The 22,425-nt window shown below is 60.0% G+C and overlaps 1 protein-coding gene across 1 annotated transcript in view; it reads right to left on the bottom strand.

Annotated features, from left to right (window-relative positions):
* Positions 1 to 4,825: 4,825 nt before the first annotated feature.
* MED27 (mediator complex subunit 27) overlaps positions 4,826 to 22,425 on the bottom strand; it is a 165,427-nt gene continuing 147,827 nt past the window's right edge. Inside the window, exons 6-8 of the mRNA XM_037036452.1 lie at positions 20,631 to 20,672; positions 6,988 to 7,065; positions 4,826 to 4,969 (exon numbers count right to left, since the gene is read on the bottom strand). Of these exons, the coding sequence (XP_036892347.1) occupies positions 4,835 to 4,969; positions 6,988 to 7,065; positions 20,631 to 20,672 (255 nt within the window). The 3' untranslated portion in view covers positions 4,826 to 4,834. The remainder of the gene's footprint in view (positions 4,970 to 6,987; positions 7,066 to 20,630; positions 20,673 to 22,425) is intronic.

Below are 22,425 nucleotides of genomic sequence, written 5' to 3' on the forward strand. Positions count from 1 at the left end.
CTTACCCACACCACCTCATCTTCTAGAAGGACACGTGCCTTCCTTTTGTAATTGTGGGAGCAAGCTTGTGATTGAGAGGAGAGCCAGGAACGCACTGACCACCAGTGACGGATGCCTTCGCGGGAAATCTGTACAAAGCTCGCAGGGTCCCAGGCTGGCCCCCTTGCTCCTGGCCTCTCGCCGTCCTCCTGCCCCCACACCTTCCTGCCCCGAGGGGAACAGCAGTGGCCGGCCTCCGTGCACGTGGGAAAGCGTGACGCAGACAAGCCTGCTGCCGGCAGGACCTGCCTGTTTGGTTAGCGCCGAACCGTGGCGCACACTGTCCCCGAGGACAGCCAATTCCCGGCTGAAATTTCAGACTCAATTAGCACAGAGACAGGCTGGGGCTGTTTTTGAGCAACTAATCACCATGCAACTGCCAAGACGGTGCTTTACCTGGGATGTGCCCGTGAACTTCAGGGTGTATCTCTTCAAGCACTCATAATAGGGAACAGCCAGGATGCAATTTAAACTCCAACTTGAAAGTGGTTTTCGAGGTTCCTTTCCACTAATTTAAGGAGCTGTGGTGGGAGTGAGACGGGCAGGGACGGCAGAGGCTGGGGAAGGAAACCTGTCTGTCCTAGAAAGTGAAGCCTCATTATGCTTGGCGCAGACGGACTGGAGGGCTGGCGGCAGGCGGCAGGCGGCAGGCGGCTCCTGCACGAACCTGCCCGGCGCCCCTCCCGGTGCTGCCTGGGACGAGCAGCGGCAGCGTGCGGGAGCAGGTGGGGCGGTGCTGGCCCAGCCTCTCCTGCCAACGGGGCCTGGAGGCTTGCCGGGTGGTCTCTGCTGGTGGGGACGTAGACGCTGGGGGCATGGACGCGCAGGCAGGGTGTCCCCCTCCCCTCCCCTCTCTCCTCTGGACCCATGCGTGGCCTGGAGATGCCCTCCTTCCCTTCAAGCTGGTGGAGGCTCCAGATCTGGTGAGAACCCTGGTGGCTAGAGATGGCGTCCCTTCAAGGGTGACCTTCAAAGGCTCTCGATTTAGCACCAGGCCCACACTGACACTCCGAGTGAGATGGAGACTTTGCACATTCGCACCGAAAGGCCATCTCATGCCTGAGCTTCCCGTCAGCGGCGTGAAGTGTGAAAACGTCACCCGACAGCACAAGGCTAGTTCCCAATTTAGTTCAGAAAAAACCCGGACCGCCTTTCGGAGTCCATCTCATTCCACTTGTCTGCTTCTCACGCGGCCCTACTGACCAGCAGTCACCTAGCCACACGGAGCATGGGGCAGAGGCTTCCCGGGCCCGGCCGAGAGCACCGTGGACCCAGCACCCCTGCGCGGGGCGGGCCTCGCTCCTGGCCCGGCTGCCGCCGAGCAGCCCTGTGGTGCTGGGCTGCACTAGGCCCTCCAGCTGGGGACGCAGCACCCACTGGGACGGGCACACGGGACACGCCTGGCACGGAGTGGAAGTCGAGCTGCCCGGGCAATAACCAGGCCGCACAGGCTGCCCCGCAGTCCTAGAGATCACTCTGGGACCGTCTAAATGTTTTGGGGCGTAGGGGTGGATGGCGACGCTCCCTTCCTTGAGGCACCAAAGGACAGTCCCGGACGCTCAGCAGCGCCCCCATCACCCCTACCGCGGAACTGCCCCGGGCCCAGCGCCACCTCTGCTGTGGCCGACGCCAGGCCGACAGTGTTTCGGTGCTGAACACAGTCTCTCTCCCGTTCGTCCCTTTTCTCACCAGCACTCGGAGGCCTGGCAACAAGCCCGTCGCCTCCCAGCCTCTTTCCCTTTGGCGACCTGGGCGAGCTGCCTCTCAGCACTCTCCTCCCCCGCCAGAGAACGAGATGGTCAGGGTCAGCCCGAGCCTCGCACTTTTCCCAGTCTTTTGACTTGGGAAAGCTGAAACAGCCAGAAAAACAGAACAGCACGCACCCGCCGTAGTCCAGGGCCCAGCCTCGGCAATGACCAACTCACGGCCCATCTTGCTCCTCTGCGAGGGCCCCCCGCCCGAAACTATTCACCTCACATATCCTGGGAGAGGGGAGGGTTACAAAGGGGGGGGCGGGGCTTGTGGGCCTTCTGCCCTGGCCCTGCACCCCCAGAACCCCTAGGCCCGGGCCTGCCACCTTCGCATGTTTTGCTAGAGCCACGCTCTGCTTGTGCTATTACTACGACAGTCCCCTTTTGGCTGAGTGTGTTTGTTTAAAATGGAAACTTGGTATCGCTCCATAAACAGGAAACAGGCGTCGTCTGCCACAAACAGAAGGTATCACTAAGGACACAGGGAAACAAAGCCGCTCCACTTGGAGTCCAACCTGCTGGCTGCCGGGTGCTGGACGCTGTGGAGAACGGCACCGGCGGGCGGCAGTGAGGCCGCTGGCACTGCTGGGGACACACTCAGGTTGGGGAGATCGGGATTCAGCAGCTAAGCATCTCGCACGGTGACGGCTGTTCCTTCCTACAACCTCCCAGTTGCCGAGTGCCGGCCTTTCCCACCTGCCCGTCTCTGATGTGCGCTGAGCCACCTGACAGTCAGGACTGGCCATCGGCACGTGCTCTGTGGCCACCGCTCGTCACATGCGCCACGGGCACCTGGAGTCCCGCACAGGGTCAGCCTATGTGCCATTCAGATGTTGTCAAAAAGACGTGCAGATTCAAGATGAAATGGGGTTACGGCGGCCCCCCCGTACCTGCAGGGGTAGGTCCCAAGACCCCCAGTGGGCGCCCGAAACCACATATAACACCGGACCCCATGAACACTGGTTCCCCCCCAGGTCCCTGTGATGCAGCTTAGCTTACACACTGAGAGGCTGACAACAGTAACAACAAAAAAACATAACAAAACTATAGCCACCCAGGCATAGAGACGTGAGGACAGCCGGTCTGGTCGCCAAGGCAGCTACAGAGCGGCCGACGGGTGGGGTGGCATGAGACCTCACCACGCCACTGAGCATGAGGTGCACCTGAGAACCTACAGACTGTTCACTCCTGGTGCTTCCTGTTTAATAGTTTTGGACTGCGGCTGACTGTGTGTAACTGGAACCGCGGATAAGGGGGGACCGCTGTGCATGGACCCAGCGTCCTCCATTCCGTGTTTCCGTGCAAAAACACAAACAAGTGTCTTAGAGGACAAAGAAAGGGAGGTGACAGAAGTCAGGGAAGCGGCGATGTGCTGTTGCTGGAACCCTGTGAGGGGGTCACATGACGGACGAGAGACCGAAGGCAGGAGCAACTGCCAGGTCCCCTGCATCAGAAGAAAGGGATTCTGGGGCCGCGGGAGGCTGGTGTGAGCGGTTCGTGCCACACGGGGCCACTGTGAAGGCGGCGCCCCAGTCCAGCGGGCAGCACGTCTTCCCTCCTTGGTGGTTCGCGATGACAGTGCATCTCACGAGCGATGACACCTCACACGCGATGAACCGTGGTCTCCCATCTAAAGCCCTGCTGTCTGGAAGCATGCCCGAATGGTGGCGTGCTGTCACTGCACTCCTGCCGCGCCAGTCCCTGGAGGCTCGGCCTCCTCCCCCAGAGAGCACAGGCGAGTTCCTGGGACCCCTACCTGGGTACTGGACTCAGCTGGTCAGGGCAGGGGCCAGGGAGTTGGTGCTTCTCCTGAGACCCCACAAAGCTGGCACTGCTGGGCCACACCAGGCACTGTGCCGTTGCTCCCATCCTCCTATCCCTGTCACCCTCCGGTCCTTTCAACCTGGCGGTGGTAAGTGGGGAGTGTCGGGTGTGCCGGATCCAGCTGGGAACCACCCTTCTTCTGGACATCCCCAAAGGCAGCGTCTCCCCGGCACGTTCATTGCAAAGAGAACATAACTTTCAGCGTAGGCAGGGCTGGGAAAGCTCTGGGAGACATGCTCATCCTTTTCAAGAACGTTGATGACTTTAAATGTTGGGGCCAAGGCCCTGAATGAACTAGGCAGGCTGGGCCGGAACCTGTTCACAGTGACGCTTACGTCAGAACTCAGCACAAACACGCCAGGCACACTCATCATGCCTGCTCACACGTGTCCCAGCTGGTGACACGGGAAGGCCCCTTTCCCTTCAGTGTGTATGCGCTACTAGTTCAGTAAAAGAAACATCCGTGTGCGTTTTCCCCAGAAAGGACAACCATTTCTCAAGTTGCCAGGCATCTTTGAAAGGGAATATTGGCCAATACTGCCCTCTCCCCCGAGAGCAAAACGCAGGACAATGCGCCCTCAGAGAGACCGTGCTGAACGCAGGAGTTGCTAAGCTTTACCTCCAGACGGCCCGGTCTGATCGCGTGCTGATGGGTCGTAGAGGTGCTTTAGGAACCAGGAAACAGGGCCTCGTTGTGGGCGAGAAGGTTTATTGCTTACAAAAATAGGTCACAGAGCAGAGCCGAATAGCCAACCCCACAACATGCATGCACACGGGGGCCCATTTGGACCTCCAGGCCCGTGGGAATGACCCAGAGCCCGGATCCGAGGGCGCCAGGTCACTGGCATTGCTCACATACGCAGAAGGATGTGCTGTGTGACTCATTTTGGGGGAGTGTGGGGAGAGAGAGACTTCAATCTGTTGTCCGCTTACTGATGCACTCGCTGGTTGATCCCGGTGTGAGCCCCAACCGGGGCTCGAACCCACAGCCCTGGTGCACTGGGACCATGCTCCAACCAGCGGAGCACCCGGCCGGGCCCTCTCTGCCTCCCACACGCCTGCGAAGGTGCAGCACAGAGACGGTGTCTGTTCCTCCAGAGGCCCAGCCCCAAGAATGACGCACTGTTTTACAACTGGGGGGTGGGGGTGGGGGTTGAGGGCACTGCACTGACACTGGGCAGTGGACGACGAGTCTGCTGCCCCCGGGGCCCAGGGCCGGGTCACTGCCGGCAGGTGTCGTGGAAGGCCTCGAGGGTTCGGAAGTCCCTCCAGGTTGGTGGGAGGCCGTCCTGCAGAAACTTGCCGCAGCGCTGGCAGGGGGCCTGGAACAGCTTTATGTAACTCCGCAGCCAGGTCTGAAAAGAGAGGGAGGGGAGGGAGGAGCGGGGTCTGGCGGCTTCCGGCGCCATCCTGCGGTCAAGCCCACTGACCTGGAGGACAGAGAACCCAAGGCGGCCGTGACTCCAAAAGACACCCTGTGACTGCAGAGGAAGTGGCACTCGGAGTCCACGCGGCCAGGACACTAGTGGCTGTCCGTTCCGAGGGGTTTCTAAAACCGACACCCCTGCCCCCAGAGGCAGGAAGTGCCCCCGAGGAGTGGCCGTGCAGCAGGCCACAGCGAGCGGCTCAGGCGCACGTGAGCACACGTCCCCGAGGCCCACGCCTCCGGGTGTCAGCACTGGCCCTGCCCTGCTCCCCACCCCGAGTGGCCTCAGACATGCACGGGAAGACTGCACACTGATGTCGCTGTCAGAATTCTCCCCTGAGGTCAATGTGGCTTCTGTCTAATTGGATTTCAGAGGTCATCACTCACTGTCACAGTGTGGCCCAACACACCTACGGGGGGGTAGAGACAGCCTGGTGCCACCAAATAACATAATAAGCGGCAAAGACACAGTCGAGCGGTTCAGAGGGCAGAGTTCTCTCGGGCATCATACATAGAGATGAGTCTCACCTAACTCAATTCTCAAACTCAAGGAGATTCGCTGCCAAAAAAACCAACCCCACAACCCAAACCCCGCACAACAGGTAAGCAAGTTCTCACGGTGGCAGGGGCTCATGAATCTCGTCATTCAACACCCTCCTGAATTACGCTGGTAAGAGAAAATTGCTCTTTGACGAGGTCGGCCGAATTGATTGATACAAATCCTCTCTCCTCACTGCCGCCACCCCCCAGGGCAGCCTGTCCTCGTCAACAATGATCCCCGGAAGGTGTGGCGTCAGAGGCTCGGCAACGAATGTGGGGAGACCAACGGATCTCAGCTGAACTGTTGTTCTTCGGTGCCGGCCAAGTTCAAATGCTTCCCACGTCCCCAAGTCAGTCACTCAAGGGAAGTGGGCACCTCGACACGCCAGGTTAGCACAAGTCTCTGCGTCTCCCCAGAAGCAAGGGGCCTGCTGAAGACGGTGGGTGGGAGTGACCCCCAGGCACGTGAGCAAGCCGCCACCTGCACAGCTGTGCCAAGCAGCTGGGTTTGCTCATTCAAGCTCCCGGCCCCGCGAAGCCAGGCTCATGGCCTCCAGGAAGCGAACCGCAGCTGAGAGGCTTGGCTGTCGAGGCAAGTACGCCAGATGACAGGCACGAGGGGCACCCACCGTGGTCAGCCTGCCTGGCAGGAGTTAACAAGGCAGCTCCAGCCGCAATGAAGGACGGGCCTACTGGTGGGAGAGCGTGGAGCTCGGTCGGCGTGTTGTGGGCACAGCTGGCGGGGCTGGCGGGGTGTGCGGTGCCAGCTGCTGGCCCCGCTAGGCCAGCTGGCGGTTGTGTGGTCGATCTGGGCAGCGGCGTGCTGATGGGCGGGCTTGGGCGGTTCGAGGGCAGCCCTGACCTGAGGTGCTTGCTGATCGCCACGGTGTGAATGGCCAGGTTCGACCCCAAGCCACCAGTGGTTGAACGGCCAGTTCTTGACACGCTGCTCACAGCTGCGCATTTGGCGAGAGCCGGCACACTGTGGTGCTGACTCCAGCACACCGTGGGGGGCTGCCTGGGGTCGTCCCCACCCTAAGCCCCAACCCTTTCAATCCAAGGGTGACATGTCTGCGGGAAGTGCCAGATTTGTCAGTGGCTGCCACCTGCTTGGCAACAGCACGGGGCCTGGCACAGACCATGAGCCCGGGACTCGTCTCCCGACCACACCAATGCTGGAACCCGTGTTGGAAGGTCACTTCTGAAACCGCCGACTGGCCAGCAAGGATAGAAACACACCTTTGTTCAGCAGAAATGGCTTCTCCTAGACCCCGTCCCAGCATTTTGACACTGGCCCCCCTCACGCTGGGAGGCCCCCGCAGAGTGAAGGAGACACCCACCACCGGCGAGCCTCACTGGAGGGGAGTTGCGGGGCAGACGAGAGCCTTCGCTCGTTCAGCCACTTACCATGAAGGACCTGACCACAACGTCCGGCATCTGGGGCAGCTGGTAGTGCAGCAGAGCAGTGGTGGCATGGTCTGTCACCTGGGGAACCAAGGACAGCGATGGAGTCAGAGGCCTCTCCCCATCAGCACCGAGAAAACAAGGCACATGCAGCCCTTTTGGATGACAAACAAACCTGCTTCTGAACGTCCCCCGAGGAAAGGACATCTAAAATAAGATCTGAAGTACAAAAGTCAGTCTGCAGACTCGGGGCGGGGAGGGGAGGGGAGCGGCTGGCAGAAGCGGGGCCAGAGGGGTCGGAGCAGTGGGGGGCGCCGGGAGGGGGGTTATGAACAGTCACTGCATGAAGCAGTGACTTCTGCCGCGTTGGCACACGGACCCGTCTCCGGCAGCGGAGCTGGCCTCCCCGCTTCCTTCCACCCTCCCTCTGCCCCATCCTCTGCAGCTGCACCGGCTTTACCACGAGGAACACGGTGCTTTCTCACGAGCTCTCCCTTGGGCCAGGCTATTGCTATCTTTCTGAGGCACTTGCCTCTAACCAGCCCTCGGAAGGGAGGGTCTGTTTTCAGCACCCCTGGGGGGCCACACCCATCCCACCAGCCCAGGCCGAGGCTCCTCCAGCAGGGCCCAGGGCCTAGTGGCTTGAAGTCCACCAAGGCACCCCATGTCCAGAGGGAGCCTACTGGCCTCAGCCCTGGCCCCGTCCTCGGACCCTGATCAAACATGTAGCCTCCCTCCTGGCTATCAGGGTGCTCCGGAAAACAGGGTGGTCTGCGGCCCCTGGAGCTCTGAAATCGGGACACCAGGGACTGCCACTGCCTGCCCTCCGTCAGCAAATCTGTCGTTCGAGTCTGACCTGATGGCCGTGTTCAGACACACGGCTGCTTTGGTTGTCCTCGTCAAGGGGTCTTGCCGTCACCAACACGTCACTGTGCACGAGCACAAGTGATGGCATGCCCTGTGTCTATGTGCTGGCCCCGCCCACCAAGCACAGTGTGCTGAGCTCAGGGCCTGGGAGCAGGGTGCACGCCAGGCGGGGCACATCCAGAAATGAGCCCAGCTGTGGGTCCACATGCGAAGCCAGAGAGGCCCTGCCCCCACCCCAAGGGCGAGGATGCAGGCTCTGTGGCTTACAAGGTTTTGCCCCCAGATACAATGGTTGTGCTCATGAAACTTTACTCTCCAGCCTGCCTTCTCATCTCTTCCACTCTCCCTGGATCTTGACCTTGCCCTCTGCCCCCACAGGACTGTGTGGCCTGCGTGGGGGGCCGATGAACCCCATGTGGGGGCAGGGATCACGCCCATCTGGTTCCCGTCGTCTCTAAGGCCTAGAACGACGCTTGGTATGGAGGACCAGGTGCTCAATGCATACTTGTTGAATAAAGAGAGAACCTGAAAGTGCCTGCTCAGCAGCGGACGCGCCCCAGGAACACCTGCATTGGCTTTCTTGCAGGTGCAGCGAACGAGCCGTGTCCCCGACGATGCTGAGAAAGCCTTCCCCGAGTGACCTTCAGGACCAACATCCTCACTCCTTCAAGGGCAAAGGCTCTTTCCGCTGTAAGCGTTTCTGACAGACAGCTTTCTAAAACAAGCAGTGCTTTTTTTAGACCAGCAGCAACGATAACTTGGCCACACGACAGGTGGTGGGTGGCAGGTGGGACTGATCGCTCCAACACAGAGAAGTGACAGTGGCCCAGGGGCGCCCGGTCAGACAGGCCTGGCTGCCGCCCACCCGGCGCCTGCTGCGACCCCGCCAAAGGGCACTGGATAAGCTGGTGAGACCCTCCTGACAGCCACGCTGGCTGTTACGGAAGAAGGTGCGTCTCTTTGCGGGGCCCTTCACGGAGCCCCGCCCCCGGGGCATCCTCTTTTCCCAGCTGTGGGCACCCACCTGCAGCCTGGGGAGCCCCCTGGAATGAGCCCAGATCTGTCCATTTCAGCTGCCTGGGCTCCCGGCTGGGGCCTTTCGCCCCAATCTGCTCAACCACCCGGAGGCCCCCTCCAAGGCTGGGATGCTGCGTGGCTATGCAGCATCTTTGCTTTGCTTCCAACAGTTTTTAACACGAATGACCCGCACTGAAGTCCAGGAAACTTCATCCAGGTTGGTCCCAGCTTTTCGTGAAGTGCCGCAGTGGGCGGCTTATCTTTCTTAGCTGCCTCCCCATCGGGGAAACGGGGCAGCGACTGATAGCACCTGTTGTGTGGGGTGACTGTGAGGATTGAACAAGACAGTCGGCCCATGCTGGCGCCTCAGTGAGCACGCAAGACTGTCCAGCTGTGAGTTCGTCGCTCTGCGGCTGAAGACCCTCCCAGAGGGCGTGGGCACACTCGGCACAGAGTCCACACGCATGACCCTGCACTGGAGACCTTGCAGGGCTGGGCCCCGCCTCTTTTGCTCTCACCCCATCTGCTCAAGCTGTTGCTGGCCCCCCAAGTGCTCCACCGCCCGCCTCCCCGCTCCTGTCCCCTTTCGGGCTGGTCAGATCCACGTGCTCGGGGAAGCCGCCCGGGCCCCCGGGAAGGCCACGCCTCTGCGCTTAGGTCTCTTCCGTGCCAATGCTCCTCGTGGCTGCACTTGCGCATCCTGCTCTGGTTCTGTGTGTAGCCTGTTTCCTGGAGCTGCCCATGAGCTCTGCGAGGCCAGAGACCCCGCTCACCCTGTGCCCGATGAGGGGGGCTGAGCACATGTGCTGACTGAGGAGAAGATGGCTTTACCCTCGAGACACCCGAAGAGGCATGTGGGGCACAGAACAAGGCCTCCATGGTGGGGACAGAGACAGGAGCCGAGGACTCTGGACTTTCAGTTTGTCCTTGGAGTTCCCAGGGCTCACTGCCAGGCTCTCCTGCCCTTCCCAGTTAGGCTCGGTCCACGCGCTGGCTCCAACCAACTCGTCGGGAAGGGGTAGGGCGGGTGCAGCTTTATCTGGAGCAGAACAGGGTGCCTGTGGGGTCCCCACGTCCTCGCTCCCCGCCAGGTCAGGAGCGGTGCTCAGGGTGGACTCACAGGGTGGAGTCCCTGCCAGGCCCGGTCCCTGAGTGATGGACAGGAGCCCAGCCCTCGGACAACTCGGGTGGCGCACAGTGTGAGCAGGACGTGACTGGCTGCCTGAGAAACTCAGACTGAGAAGCGCATCTGTCACCGCCGCACTCCTCCCTGCACACCAATCTGTCCCCCTTTCTTTCCCTTCGGTAGATGAGCCACGACACTGGCCAGGACTAGGAGTTCAAGCTGCGGCCTAGGAACGGCGCTGCCGGGCCTGTGGTTCGAGGACCAAGCAGTGCTGGCATCACTGGGTTCGGGGCCCCACTGCTGACCCGGGACCAGAACCTCTGGGCCCAGAGGACAAGCAGCCTCCGCAGCTGCTCTTGGGGACGCTGACGCTGAGGCACAGGAGGGTGCAGATGTCAACAAGCACACAAGTCCCCAGGGCCAGCTACCAGGCAGATGCTGACTGAGTAGGTCTGGGGCGGAGCTTCTTCCACACTGGACATTTCCAACAGATGCCCACCCGGGCGACGCCCAGCCAGGTGGTGGAGCCGTCCAGGTACAACGGGGGAAAAGGCCCCAAAGGGGCTGGTATCTGACTGTGGGCACAAAACCAAGGAGGGCAAGTCTGAAGGAGAGCCGATCTTTTTCGTGAGTCCAGAATAAAGGGTGCAACTCGGTTTCACCAGAGTGCTGTGGAGTGAGGGTGCTGGGGTGTTCCCGTTCCTGAAAGGCGCTGTCCAGGACCCCAGGAGTACCTGCTGACTTACAATCCCTGTCTAACGTGAGCTCCTGCTGCAGGTGCCCCTCGCGCTAACCCCCATGGTGATGAGGGGGGTGCTCTCTTTATTCCCACTGCCCCGGAGGGGAAGCGCAGAAGCAGACCCACCGCAGGCGAGGATCATGGCATCTGCACCCAGATGCTGCCGCCCTGAGCCTGTGGCCTCCCTCCCAGCAGACGCCCCAGCCAGCTCTCCTGGTTTGCTGATAACGGCACGTGCCGCAGGTGCCTGGATGTCACCTGCCCATGGCCTCCCATCTTCAGAATGCCACAGTCCCTATTCGAGGTGCAGGTCGCGAGAGCTGTCACCGTGGCTACTGTTCCAGAGCAGAAGGAACTGAGGGCGCAGCAAAGGGTGCCTCTCCAGATCCAGCGGGAGTCGCGCTGCCCGTGCTGGCTGGTGAGGGGCCCACCCGGCAGGGCACCTGACAGGTCTTTCTGTCACTGACCAGCAGCGGGCTCTTTGCAAACAGTCCGGGGCAAAGCACTCCTCCATTGCCAAGTGGGGATGGTCGAAATTCCCTGAACTTCCCACCACCAATTAGAGTGGCGTTTCAATAGGAGGAAACAAAGCTGACTCATTTGCCAGGTCCTTCCTCCCTGCCTCCAAATTTCTGCCCTGCTGGTTTTCGAGGCCCCGACTGGCTCCCAGCACCAGGTGAGACATGGCTGCCAAGCGGTGGAGAAACTCACCCACGATGATCACGCTTTTTCTCAATGCACCCGCCTTCAATGTATTTTGGTTTTACACTTTCAACGACAAAGCTGTTTTTTTGCTCAGCATCCAAAATATGGGAAAAAACAGGCCTGGGGCAACAATAAAAAATTGCTATTAACTAATTTAAACTGACTCTGTGCCAGGCAGGCGGGGTTCACCCCACGTATTGTGAAGCTAATGAGATTCCGCTGGGAGATAAAAGCCGCCCTGCCTGGCTGCGTGGAGAGCACTAATGCTTCCAGAAGCATCACCCCACCAGAGTGCTGGTTTGAAAGAGGAGTATGGAGAGATCAAAGCAGACGGGGACCCAAGGACAGGAGGGAGGAGACAGGGACCCGCAAAGGGGGGTGGGGAGCATGAGGAATGAAAGAAAACTCAACTCAGAATGAGGAGAGGATGGAGAAGGCCCCGGGCTCTGGGCCGGAGGACAGGAGAGGCCCCGGCTTAGTGTGGGGCGCGCCTCCCCTGCCATCTGAGGCTGGGCTGCAGGCGCTTTACTCTGAGTGACGTTCGTGTCATCGCCAGAGACCAGCCTTGTCCTATCAACCTCATGTCCAGGTTTCTCCTCCTCCCCCCAGGCTTACGGAAACTCCCCCCAACCCAAACGGACGGAACTGAGCTCAGAGAGGGAGACAGGACTCTTTCAAGAGCCCTTGATACTGGTGCCCCAAAGCTCCTATACCACACCGCACCACACCGCACCGCCTGAGAGGGGCTGCTGGCACCTGCCCTCCAAGTCTGAGCCGAGGGCCCTGGGAGAGAGCCAGCCATTTGAATGGCTTCCCAAGAGGAACCGCCTGCAGCAACAGCAGCCGCCCAAGTTCACGGCTGTAGAGCCTGCCCTGGGGAAGGCCTGGTCAGGGCCCAGCTCCAGGGCCAGGCTGCACAGGCTCGGATCCAGTCTGCCCGAGGTGCTGGAGATCCTGGACAGAGACTAAATGTGCGTGCGAAGGGCACACACCTGACCAGCGTCATACAAGCACAAGCACCGCTGGCGGGAGTGGTCCTATCTCTCACTCAGTCCCCACACCTACCCTGTGGTGGCGATGACACCGGGAGGCTGAGGAACCTGCCCAGCAGGTGGTCCCCAAGCAGCCGAGCAGGCCCGTGGTGGGCTCCCCACGCCAGGCCCAGGTGCACAGAGGCTGCAGGAGTGGGAAAGGCAGTACACCCGGGCCATCTCCCCCAGGACAGAGTGGACCCCAGAGTCCTAGGGTGGAGGCAGGACTCAGTCCAGCATCCTGTCACTTACACTGCTGTCCCTCTGCCCCCCTGCCGGAAGCCTCTGCCTGTCTTCTCACCACCACACCCCGCGCAGCCACCTGAAAGGCTCTGACACAGAGCCAGGGCCGAGGGGGCCAGCGGCATCCAGTCCAATGCGTGCGCACTGACTGAGGGGTCAGGAGCACAGGCTGAACAGAACATGAGCCCTGCTGTTGCCGTGGTGATGCGGGCACGTGGAGCTCATGCCCTGCCCACATGTGCCCTCCAGCCAGCTCGGGGACAAGAGGAACGGGGTCCAGTCTGACAGGATCGGCACCCCCAGAACCCATGCACCACGGCGCCTGGACAGTGTTCTTTATCCTGAGGGGGACGAAGGGCAGAGACCTTGGGAGACCACTGGTCTCAGTGACCAGCGGGCTCAGTGAGACACAGGGGGACATAAAGGCGCTCTGACTGCTCTCATTCCCTGGCAGTGGCCTCTTCTGAAAACTGAGACTGTTGTCTTTTCTGTTGGCCCAGAGACTGTCCTCAGATTCTTGCTCCTGCTAAGGTGGCAGGCACTGTCCAGCCGAGTACAGACTCTGGGCTGGAGTGGAGAGCTTGCAGTGCAGAGAGACAGGCTGGGGCGCCAGCCCACAGCTTCTAGGAGGTGGTCTAGGCTGGGGGCCAGGGCCTGTGGGGTTATGAAGCCCCAGGCATGATTCTGATGTCAGGAGAACAAGGAACCACAGGTGAACAAGCCACTGCAGGTCACCGCCCACTTCCCACCACCAGGGGGCAGGACTGTAACCACGCAAGCTCTCCCCTAATGCAATGAATACCCTGATGGCCGCTTATCTGTCAGCACTCCGCCCATGCAGCCCAAGGCCTCCCCTACTAGGCTAGGCGAGCTGGGGCCTCTTACTGTTAAAAGTATGTCCCACAAGATATATAAGAAGGAAAAGTTAAGTACCCTCGTGTTTAGAAGCTGCTCATTGAAAAGTGAAGCCTGGTAGAAACCTGGATTCTGGCTTCCCTTCCACCCATACCTGCTTCTAACACAATGAAGAGAAGCTCTCTGGCCTGTGTCAAGCACAGAAGGCAGTGGGTGGGGAAAAAGGGGACCCACAGCTGTCAGGAGACAGGGGATCAGTCCTGAATTTGGCACTGCATTCCGGCTGCCCCCAGAGGACGAAGCATGAGAGCGAGGCTGGATCAGTGGACCTGCTCAGGGGCCCGACAGCACGAGCTGAGGGTGCACCTGTGCCTGGCGAGCTCCACCCTCAGCCCAGCCCGCCACAACACTGAAGTCCTCTGTTCTTTTAAAAGGGACAAGCTAATCCCAGCTGCTGCCCTATGTGACACCACCTTCCCGCAGCCCCCGGTCTCTGGGCTGACTATGACGAGCTCAGGCCATTGGCGGGAGCGGGGGAGACCGCCAGCACAGCACTGCTCCCGGCCCTGGAAGCCTCTTCCCCCCACTTTAATGTCACAAGGAGTCTGGGTCTCTGCCTCGGGCTTTGCCAAGGACAGACCCACCCTTCAGGAGATAGACACTGAGAATCTTGGGAGGAGACAGTTCTTTGTGCGCCCAGGAGTCGGGGATGTGAACCCATTGCGTGAACTGTTGAGGGAGCAACCCATCAGCCACGTGGCTCCTGGGATGAGCACTAGTTTTAGGAAGAACACTGAAAACAGTCCCAGAAGGACTTGTTCCAGGAAAAGTGGAACCACCATTATTTAAAAATGAGAACGCTGTGGACTGGGTCCCCAAGGCGCTGCGGGAGGGAGGCAGGGAGCAGAGCAGACACAGAGTCTAGCACTACGTGGAGCATGGCAGAGCAGGGGCACGGTCAGCTCTCCTGGTGTGGCTGGGCCTCCAGCCTGCGCCCTGGGTTTGAATGTCATGGTGCTACAGGCCGAGGCCTGAGGAGGAGGGAGTGGCACTGTCCAGGGGACCAGGGATTACGCAGGCGGGATAAACACTTCCTCCTCTGCCAGCCGGAGGAGCCGGCTGCAGGGGCTCCGAAGGCGTGTGAGGGCCCACTGGAGCCTGGCCACGCTGCTCAGCGGTGAGGCCAGTGCAAGGGCTATCTGGGCTGGAGCTGGAGAGGTGAGGACACACCCATCTGGCTTAAGATCCCTGGTCACGGCTTTGAGACCAAGCTCTCTCTGAAAAGGATGAGACCTCTTCTATGAAGTGCTGACAACAGCCCGTGGCATGTGCCAGGGCCTCCATCAAGGAGTTTTACCTTTGGGGGGAGGTTTGCATTCCAACCCCCTGTAAACTCTCCCCCTGGCCCCTCAGGCCACAGGGCACCAGTCCAGGTCCTGGAACTCGAGGCCAGTGTGTTGTAGCTCGCACTGACAGTGTCCATGCCTGTGTTCCTGCCACTCTTCTAGCCTGGTCAATGCAGTCCAGCCATCAGGGGTCGGGGCAGGGGCTGTCCTTCGGGATGGCCCTGGGATGGCCCATTGCCTCTTCTACCTCAAACTTGTCCGCACTGCCCCACCAAGCCCACCAACAGAAATTTTTCTTCCACCCATGAAACTGCCCACTTGCCCTCATGCTGGTGGACACCATCCCCTGGGCTTGGCAGCCACAGGATCCACAGTGAAGGACACGAGGTCACCACACTGGCCTACAACATGTGAAGTCTCTGTCTAGCTGTGGGGTCTCTGCCATGGGCCTTGCCCATGCAGCCTCTGAGCAAGGGGAAGGGCAGAGCTGTGGCCCAAGGTGCCTGCAGGCAGGCACCTGTGCCACCGAGGAAGGGTTTGTGGAAGGACATGTCACTGAGCTCGGGGGAAGGAACTCTAGGTATCACAGACCCTGAGACGTAAAATCAGGCAGCGACTCCTTGCCCGGCCCCTGGCGAGGTGCGGCGCTGAGCAGGTGCACACACACCACCTTACCTGAAGGCCGAGCCCGTCTGCTGGCAGCTGCTGCACCCTGGGACAGCTCCCTGTGCTGGGACCTGGACTGAGGGACAACCCAGCTTTGTCCCAGGCAATCTTGGCAGGCGGTTTGTGCTAGGTGCTTGATGAACCCAAAATCTCAAGAACTGACTCTCCCGGGGACGACCCCGTCTGTCTGCTGATGAGCACCAGGGGCCACTCAGCACATGGCCCCGGGTACAGAGGCCGGTCTCTGCACGGGAGTGCGAGCAAATGACGAGCGAGTGAGGGGTGAGAGACTGCATGAACAGAGGCAGCAACAGCCTGCCGGAACAGCGCCCGCCGCTGCAGCGCAGGGAGCTCTGCCGCTGCACAGCCCCAAGGGCTGCGCTGCGCCCGCTGCCTCCAGAACATTGACTGGGGACGGAGCGGGGAACCCTGGGCTACGACTTTGTGCTTTGCCTCAAGGGACAAGGCTGTGAAGCACGGCCCCTGGCACTGTCTCTACCGTCCCAGGGCGGCACACCCCCTGCGGAGACTGAACACAGGGTGCAGCTTCCTAAGTTACTGGAGAGAAGCACATGCCAGTACAGTTTTGAAACGAGGAGGTTAAAGATCAAAAGCAGTGACTGCCCTGCAGAGTTTAAATGTCAGGGAAACAAGAACACACTTGAAACCTTCCCTGGCTCTTTGTCAGTCTGCCCTTTCAGATGACCCCCCTCTTCCCAAGCTCCATTCTCTGAATTGGCTCTGCTGGAGCCTCACTGGCTATGAAAAGCTCCTTCACCCCAAGACTGAGCACACAGAGCCTCCGGGGCACCATAGTCAACAGGACCGCAGTGCGCTGTGCCCGGCCCTCCCCGCTCCCCGCTCCCGCAGAAGGGGTCTAATGAGGAGGAGAGAAAGAGCTTGCAGCAGAGTCCCCGGAGCAGACAAAGGGCAGGCCCCGTGCAGCCTCCTGCAGCGGGACGGGCGGCAGGAGCTCGTTTGCTGTCTTTAACTCAGGTAGCAGCGCAGCCCGAGGAGAGCCAGACAGGTGCGTGCTGCCGAGCTCCTGACTGAGTCCTTTAGAATAAGCAGGCCTGGGCAAGCAGTGGGGCTTGGCTCTGTGGGCTGGTCCCCCCACCTCCGGGACAGGGAGGGCTTCCTCCAGGACAGGGAGGGTCTGGAAGGCGTCCCTCCTTCCCAGATCTCTCTCTGCGGCAGCCACCACAGCTGCCTGTGGGCAGGAAGACACACAGCAGTGACCGCTGAAGGAGAGGAAGTCCTGGGCTTCAGCCCTGGAACGAGGCCCCCCAGGCACCCTGGGGGCCAGGCGGTGGTTTGGCCATCCCATGGGGGAGGTGGAGGAGCAGCACGGCACCGCCCCCACGGCCAGGACACCTGGGTGCTGTTTTTCCCTGAGAGACCCCTTCCCCTCCTCTTACAACCAGGGGGCCCCGGCTGAGTCAGTGCGCTCTCCCAGGACGGCGGCTGCCCCGGGTCCCGCCCAGTCTGCCCAGAGGGCCAGGAGCCAAGGTCGCCACTGGGCTCTCGGTGTTTTTCTGAAAACGCTACAGGCAACACTAGTCAGGACACCCGAAATGTATGTGGGTGGACGAGAGGAAAGGAGAGTTCTGAGGAAAAGGTGATACTAATAAAAAGTAGAGTTTCAGGCTGTTGCCACCTAATCCTTCTCCATTGGCATTTTGAGGGTTTTTAGGTTCTTTAAAAACTATTTTATTCATTTCTTTTTAAAGAGAAGGGAAGGGAAGGGAAGGGGAAAGAGATAGAAACCTCAATGTGCGGTTGCCTCTCATGCGCCCCCTGCTGGAGACCTGGCCCACAACCCAGGCCTGTGCCCTGACTGGGAATCAAATCAGTGACCCTTTGGTTCGTGGCCCATACTCAATCCACTGAGCTACACTGGCCAGGGCGGCACTCTGAGTTGGAAACGCTCAACCTCACCCCATAAACTGCACCAGGCAGTGCCAATGTGCTCCCTGCTCTGCCTTTGGCAGGTGGCTGTGCAATAAGGGGACCTGCCCTCTGACCTTCCGCCGCCCGGCCCGTGGCGAACACGGTGAGGCGAGCCCAGCACAGCCGCTGGTCATGACCCTACCCCACAGTGTTCATCTTCTCTGCTGGCAGCCCTGCAAGCACAGCCCCGTAAAACAGACTTCCAAAACACAGATCCCAGACCACGTCTCCGGGACGGTAATGAGGGGAAGTCGCACTGACACAGAGCTAAGCCCGACTCTTCCCGCATCGGTCTCCAGGGCGCCCTCAGTCCGCCAGCACACAGGGGGCGCTGCAGCGGGAAGACAGGGGCTCTTCGACCCACTGCTCGCACTGTGACGGCCCGAGGACAAGGTCCTCCCCGCTGTCCGCCTTCCCCGTTCCTCAGGAAGCACAGTCGCCTGTCCCAGATTCTGGCTCTTGAGCCCGGCACAGGTCACCGTCAGAGCTGGTTCCAGTCCATCCAGTTACAAACAGCTGAAGGGAGAGGTGAGGAAAGAACTCGAATTCACCTGTTTTTACGGCTCCAGACGACAGGTACGTGACCCACAAGGAAGGAACTGGCAGGTGCTCCTAAATCTCTCCAACTGGACTAACACGAGATTTTAAACGCTGCTCCAGGGTGTTTGCGGTTTTGGACAAATACAAAAAGTGCTATTTTTAGGGGAGGTGGGATAAAACTATAGCTCCACGTCTCCAAGTGTGTGCTTCAAGCATTTCCCATCTTCCTAATCCACTCCCTGTGTGCACTCGAAACCACCCCACATGACACGGGACACGAGCAACCCCGTGTGCAAAGGCAGGCGAGGATGTGGCCCTCCCAGAGGGCCTGTGTGGGGAGCTGTCCGCTGCTAACTCTCCAGGTCATGGGGCCGTGATGCTTGTGGCCCCTAAGTCACCACCCACCTGGTGTGCCCTCCTCCCTGTGACACCGCGGAGGACACCATGGCAGATCAGGTTAAAGGGGAACCACAGAGCCCTTCAATGCTCCTTGCCATGAGAACGAAACAAGACAACAGGAAACAGCCAGTGTCCTTTCTACTTGGGGTGTTCCCAGCCAGCTGCAGGGGACGCTGGCAGAAGTGGTCAGTGCAGGCAGTTAGCAGTGCAGGCCGAGACCTTCACATGTTCAGGCCTCAGGCTGGCCACCTAGACTGGGTGCTGAGACTGAGCCCAGCGGCTGCGGCACCACGGCCACCCTGGCCACCACACCCTGCCCCAGGATCCATGCCAGGACGGAGGCGCTATCCTCCCGTGGGCTCTGGGGGGCTCAGCTGGGTGAAGCGGCGTAGGGGGAATCCAGGCTGTGATTTTCTTTGTGGAATAAACTGCAACTTTGGATCAGCTTTAGATTTACAGGCTAGTTGCAAAGGCAGTGGGCATTTCCTACCTGTAACCCCTCCCCCAGCCTGCCCACTGGTAACACCTTTCACATCTGGTTCGTCACGCCTGAAAAACCGGTACTGGTTGCTTACTGTGAACTGAACCCCAGACTTGATCTGGATCTCGCCAGTTCCCCATCAGCACCTTCTGTTTTAGGGCCCAACCCAGGGCAGCACACTGTGTTCAGCTGTGACGCCATCGTGATGTATGATGTGTACACAGGCCCCACTGGTGTGGCGCTGAGCCTCGGACCCCACCCTGGCCGCAGGTGTCTGCCCTGGGCTCGCCCTCCCATGGTGCACCGGTCCAGGAACCACATGACTCTGAGGTATGTTACACGCTGACCGGGCTGGTCCCCTAAGCCCCGCTGATCCAAAAGCTCCGTGCTTGCTTGATGGGCGCCGGGTGTCCTTCTGGGATGATGCATGTGTTTTGGAAGGAGACAGAGGTGGTGGTTCGCAACTCTGAGCCAGTATTAAAAGCCGGGATGGTGTACTCTAAAGTGGTTAATATCACGTGATCTCACCCGGATGAAAAGAAGGGCCCCATGCTCCCTGCGCTCCCTGGACGCCTCAGACACAACTATCACTTCATTGGGAACAGCGTGGGCCCAGCTTTCAAGATCACGTCCCTGCCCTGCACCCATCCCTTCGATGGTTTCTCACTGCGTTGAGCATAAGCCCCAAGTTCTGATGCCCCACCCAGAGCCCTGCCTGTCCAGGCCCTGCCCCCTGCCCCAGAGTCTGGGCTGCCACCTTCATCGCCTGGGAACCCCTTCCCATGTCTTTCAAATGGCCGGCTCCTCCTCAGGCGTCCTGTCTCAGCCTACACTCTGTCCCGAAGGCCTCCCTCCTGGGGGTGCTCCAGGTGAAGGCGCCCTTCCTGCTGTGCTCGCCGCAGCCCCTACTGACACTGCGGTCCCCTGACTCGCTGCACTTCCTGTCTGCTTCCCCCGTATTCCTAGCACACAGCACAGGGGCCCTGTGTGTAACTGTTGTTGAACTTGGTGAGGCAATGAATGAAACTGCAACCAACTGTACATGCCCAGGGCTGGGTGAGCCCAGGAACAGAGAGCAGAAGGACCTGGCCTGAGTGCCGGGAGCCAGGGGGAACCCTCGCAGGCCCTAGGGGTGCCGCGGGCTCGAGGACAGGCCCCCTCCTCCCCTGGGAGCAGGAAGTGCGTGTCTCCAGTCACACTTCATTTTCCCTATCGTATCCCAGAGCGTATTTCATGAGGAAGCCTGATATCTGAAATGGGTGTGACCAGTGTGTAACGTGGGGATGGGGCAGGGTGAGGGCGCGCCAGCCTGCCTCGCTCTGAGTCCCCACGGCAAGCCTCTGACTCTTTTAAAGGTGCAACTGACAGACTCAAAACCTGCCCTCTGTGGGGCACAGCTCCACTGGCTCTGAAACACACGCAGCTGTGCAGTCGCCACCACAGCGAAGATGCACGACACCCCTGTCACCTAGCCACGTCCCCTTGCAACCACCGACCTGACTTCCCTCCCGAAGTGGACTTTTCCAGACCGTCCTGTAAATGGAGTCACACAGGGAGCGGCCTTTGTGTCTGGCTTTCTTCACTTTTAAAAAAGGCCGGCATTAAAGGCCACTGTCTAGCCCTCAAAGCCGCCCTACTTCCCTCACTGCCTCCTGAGTAAGAAGCAGAGAGTGCAGCTTACCTTCTGGAACACTTGATAGTTGGACTTGGACCATATATCCAGCTGGGAAAAGAGAAAAGGTGCCGTCAGCATTCATTTTAGACTCTGGACTTCAAAAAATGGCATCCTAACTACTGTCACTAAGCTTGGGAAAAAACCAAGAGTGTTGAATAACAACCCTGGGGCTGGGAGGATCTACACATTCTGCTCAAGTGCTGGTGACTTTGGTGACTTCCAGAGACCAATGAGGGGAGACGGAGAAGCCACCCGGAGGCCCTGGGGCCTCTGAGGCCCCAGGAGCCACACCTACCACACTCACTCTCCTGACCTTGACTCCTACCCTGGTCCTCTCACGGCCCTCAGGGGACCCTCCAGGTCAGTCCTGCCCCAGGGCCTTTGCGCCTGCTGTGCCCTTTGCCTGGACTGCTTTCCCTACGAACCCTCCCACGGCCCCTCCCACCGCTCCGAGAGCTCAGAAGCCACCTTAGACAGGCGCAGACAGGCATTTCCCAGGGACTTTGTCTGAAATGTTATTCCCATACCTGTTATCTGGGTTCTCTTTATCCTTTCAAAAAGTTTAAATTTTCACAGCATTTAAAACTGCCCGAAACCTACTGTGTCTACGTTGCCCTGTCTGGGCCCCACTGTTTCAGGCGGCAGCAGCCTTTGCAAGTGGAGAAAACCTCCCGGCCGGTGGGCACCACCTGGCGCCTCCACACACACTCACCGACTCCCCAGAACAGCCCACACAGAGGGTCCCGTTAGCCACCTTCCTTGCCACGTGGCGGAAATCACACACCTGGGTGGCTGGTGGCAGGAGCCCTAGCGGCACCAGTCCGTGTTTCCCTCCACAGGCCCTGGGCCCCATACCGAGTGCGTCTGCGGGGGCGGAGTGGGCCGCGGGGTGTGCCCACCCCCTTGTTCCAGCGGCACTCTCCAGGTCACGGAGACCCAGGGTGCCCCCACATCCCAGGGGAGGGCCGAGGTCAGGCTGTGTGTGCCGGGCCAGCCCTCCTCGGGCCACACTGGGTGCCACCCGGTCAGTCTGGCGGGGGTGCAGCCTCCCCAGAACCACTCAGGAGTACGGGTTTGCAGGAGGAATCTGATCGATGCCCTACTGCTGTTTCGAGAACAGATGAGTGTGGCCACACCAGAATTGCCCCCAGGCAGTGCTGGGAGAGAGCTGAAGGACAGTTCGGATTAAACGGGGGCCGCCCGTAGGTCCCCGGTGCTAAAAAGTCGACTTTAATGTGTGGGATCAAGAGCTGAGCAAATTGAAGCCCCTGGTCAATGGGCCTCTTGGAGCCTGCCTCTGGGGTTGGCGGGTGGTCAAGGTGGAAAGCTGAGAGGTGGCTACTTATGCCTGCAAGTTGTGTCATTGATTTTGAAACACCTGGGAGCACGAGAAGCAATCAGATGGGAAGATTCCTCTAAAGACAGGAAGTGAAGTGTGGCATTTGGTAGGGGACAGTTCTGTTCCAAGGAAAGCACCAAAACTTGGCTTTCTGAAGCAGCCCTTGGAAATGAAAAGTTGGGCTCTGAACAGACATATGACATACCCAGTCCCCCCGGCTTCTTCCTCTCCACGATCCGTGTTACGGAGACTGCACTCTGCCTGAGCACTTTCACCGTGGCAGAGGTCCCCACGACCCCGGGGACCACTGCGGGGCTCCTGCAGGACCGGCAGAGGTCCGGCCGCTCCGAGTCCCGGATGCGTCACAGAAGAGCCCCGATGGACGACCAGCATGCAAACCACCTTTCCCCACCCCCACTGCCGATCCCCTCCCCGCCCTGCATTTCCACAAAGGCCCCCCTG

This window comes from Sturnira hondurensis, unplaced genomic scaffold (assembly GCF_014824575.4).
Source record: "Sturnira hondurensis isolate 20B ecotype Veracruz unplaced genomic scaffold, ASM1482457v3 Scaffold0022908, whole genome shotgun sequence".
NCBI lineage: Eukaryota > Metazoa > Chordata > Mammalia > Chiroptera > Phyllostomidae > Sturnira > Sturnira hondurensis.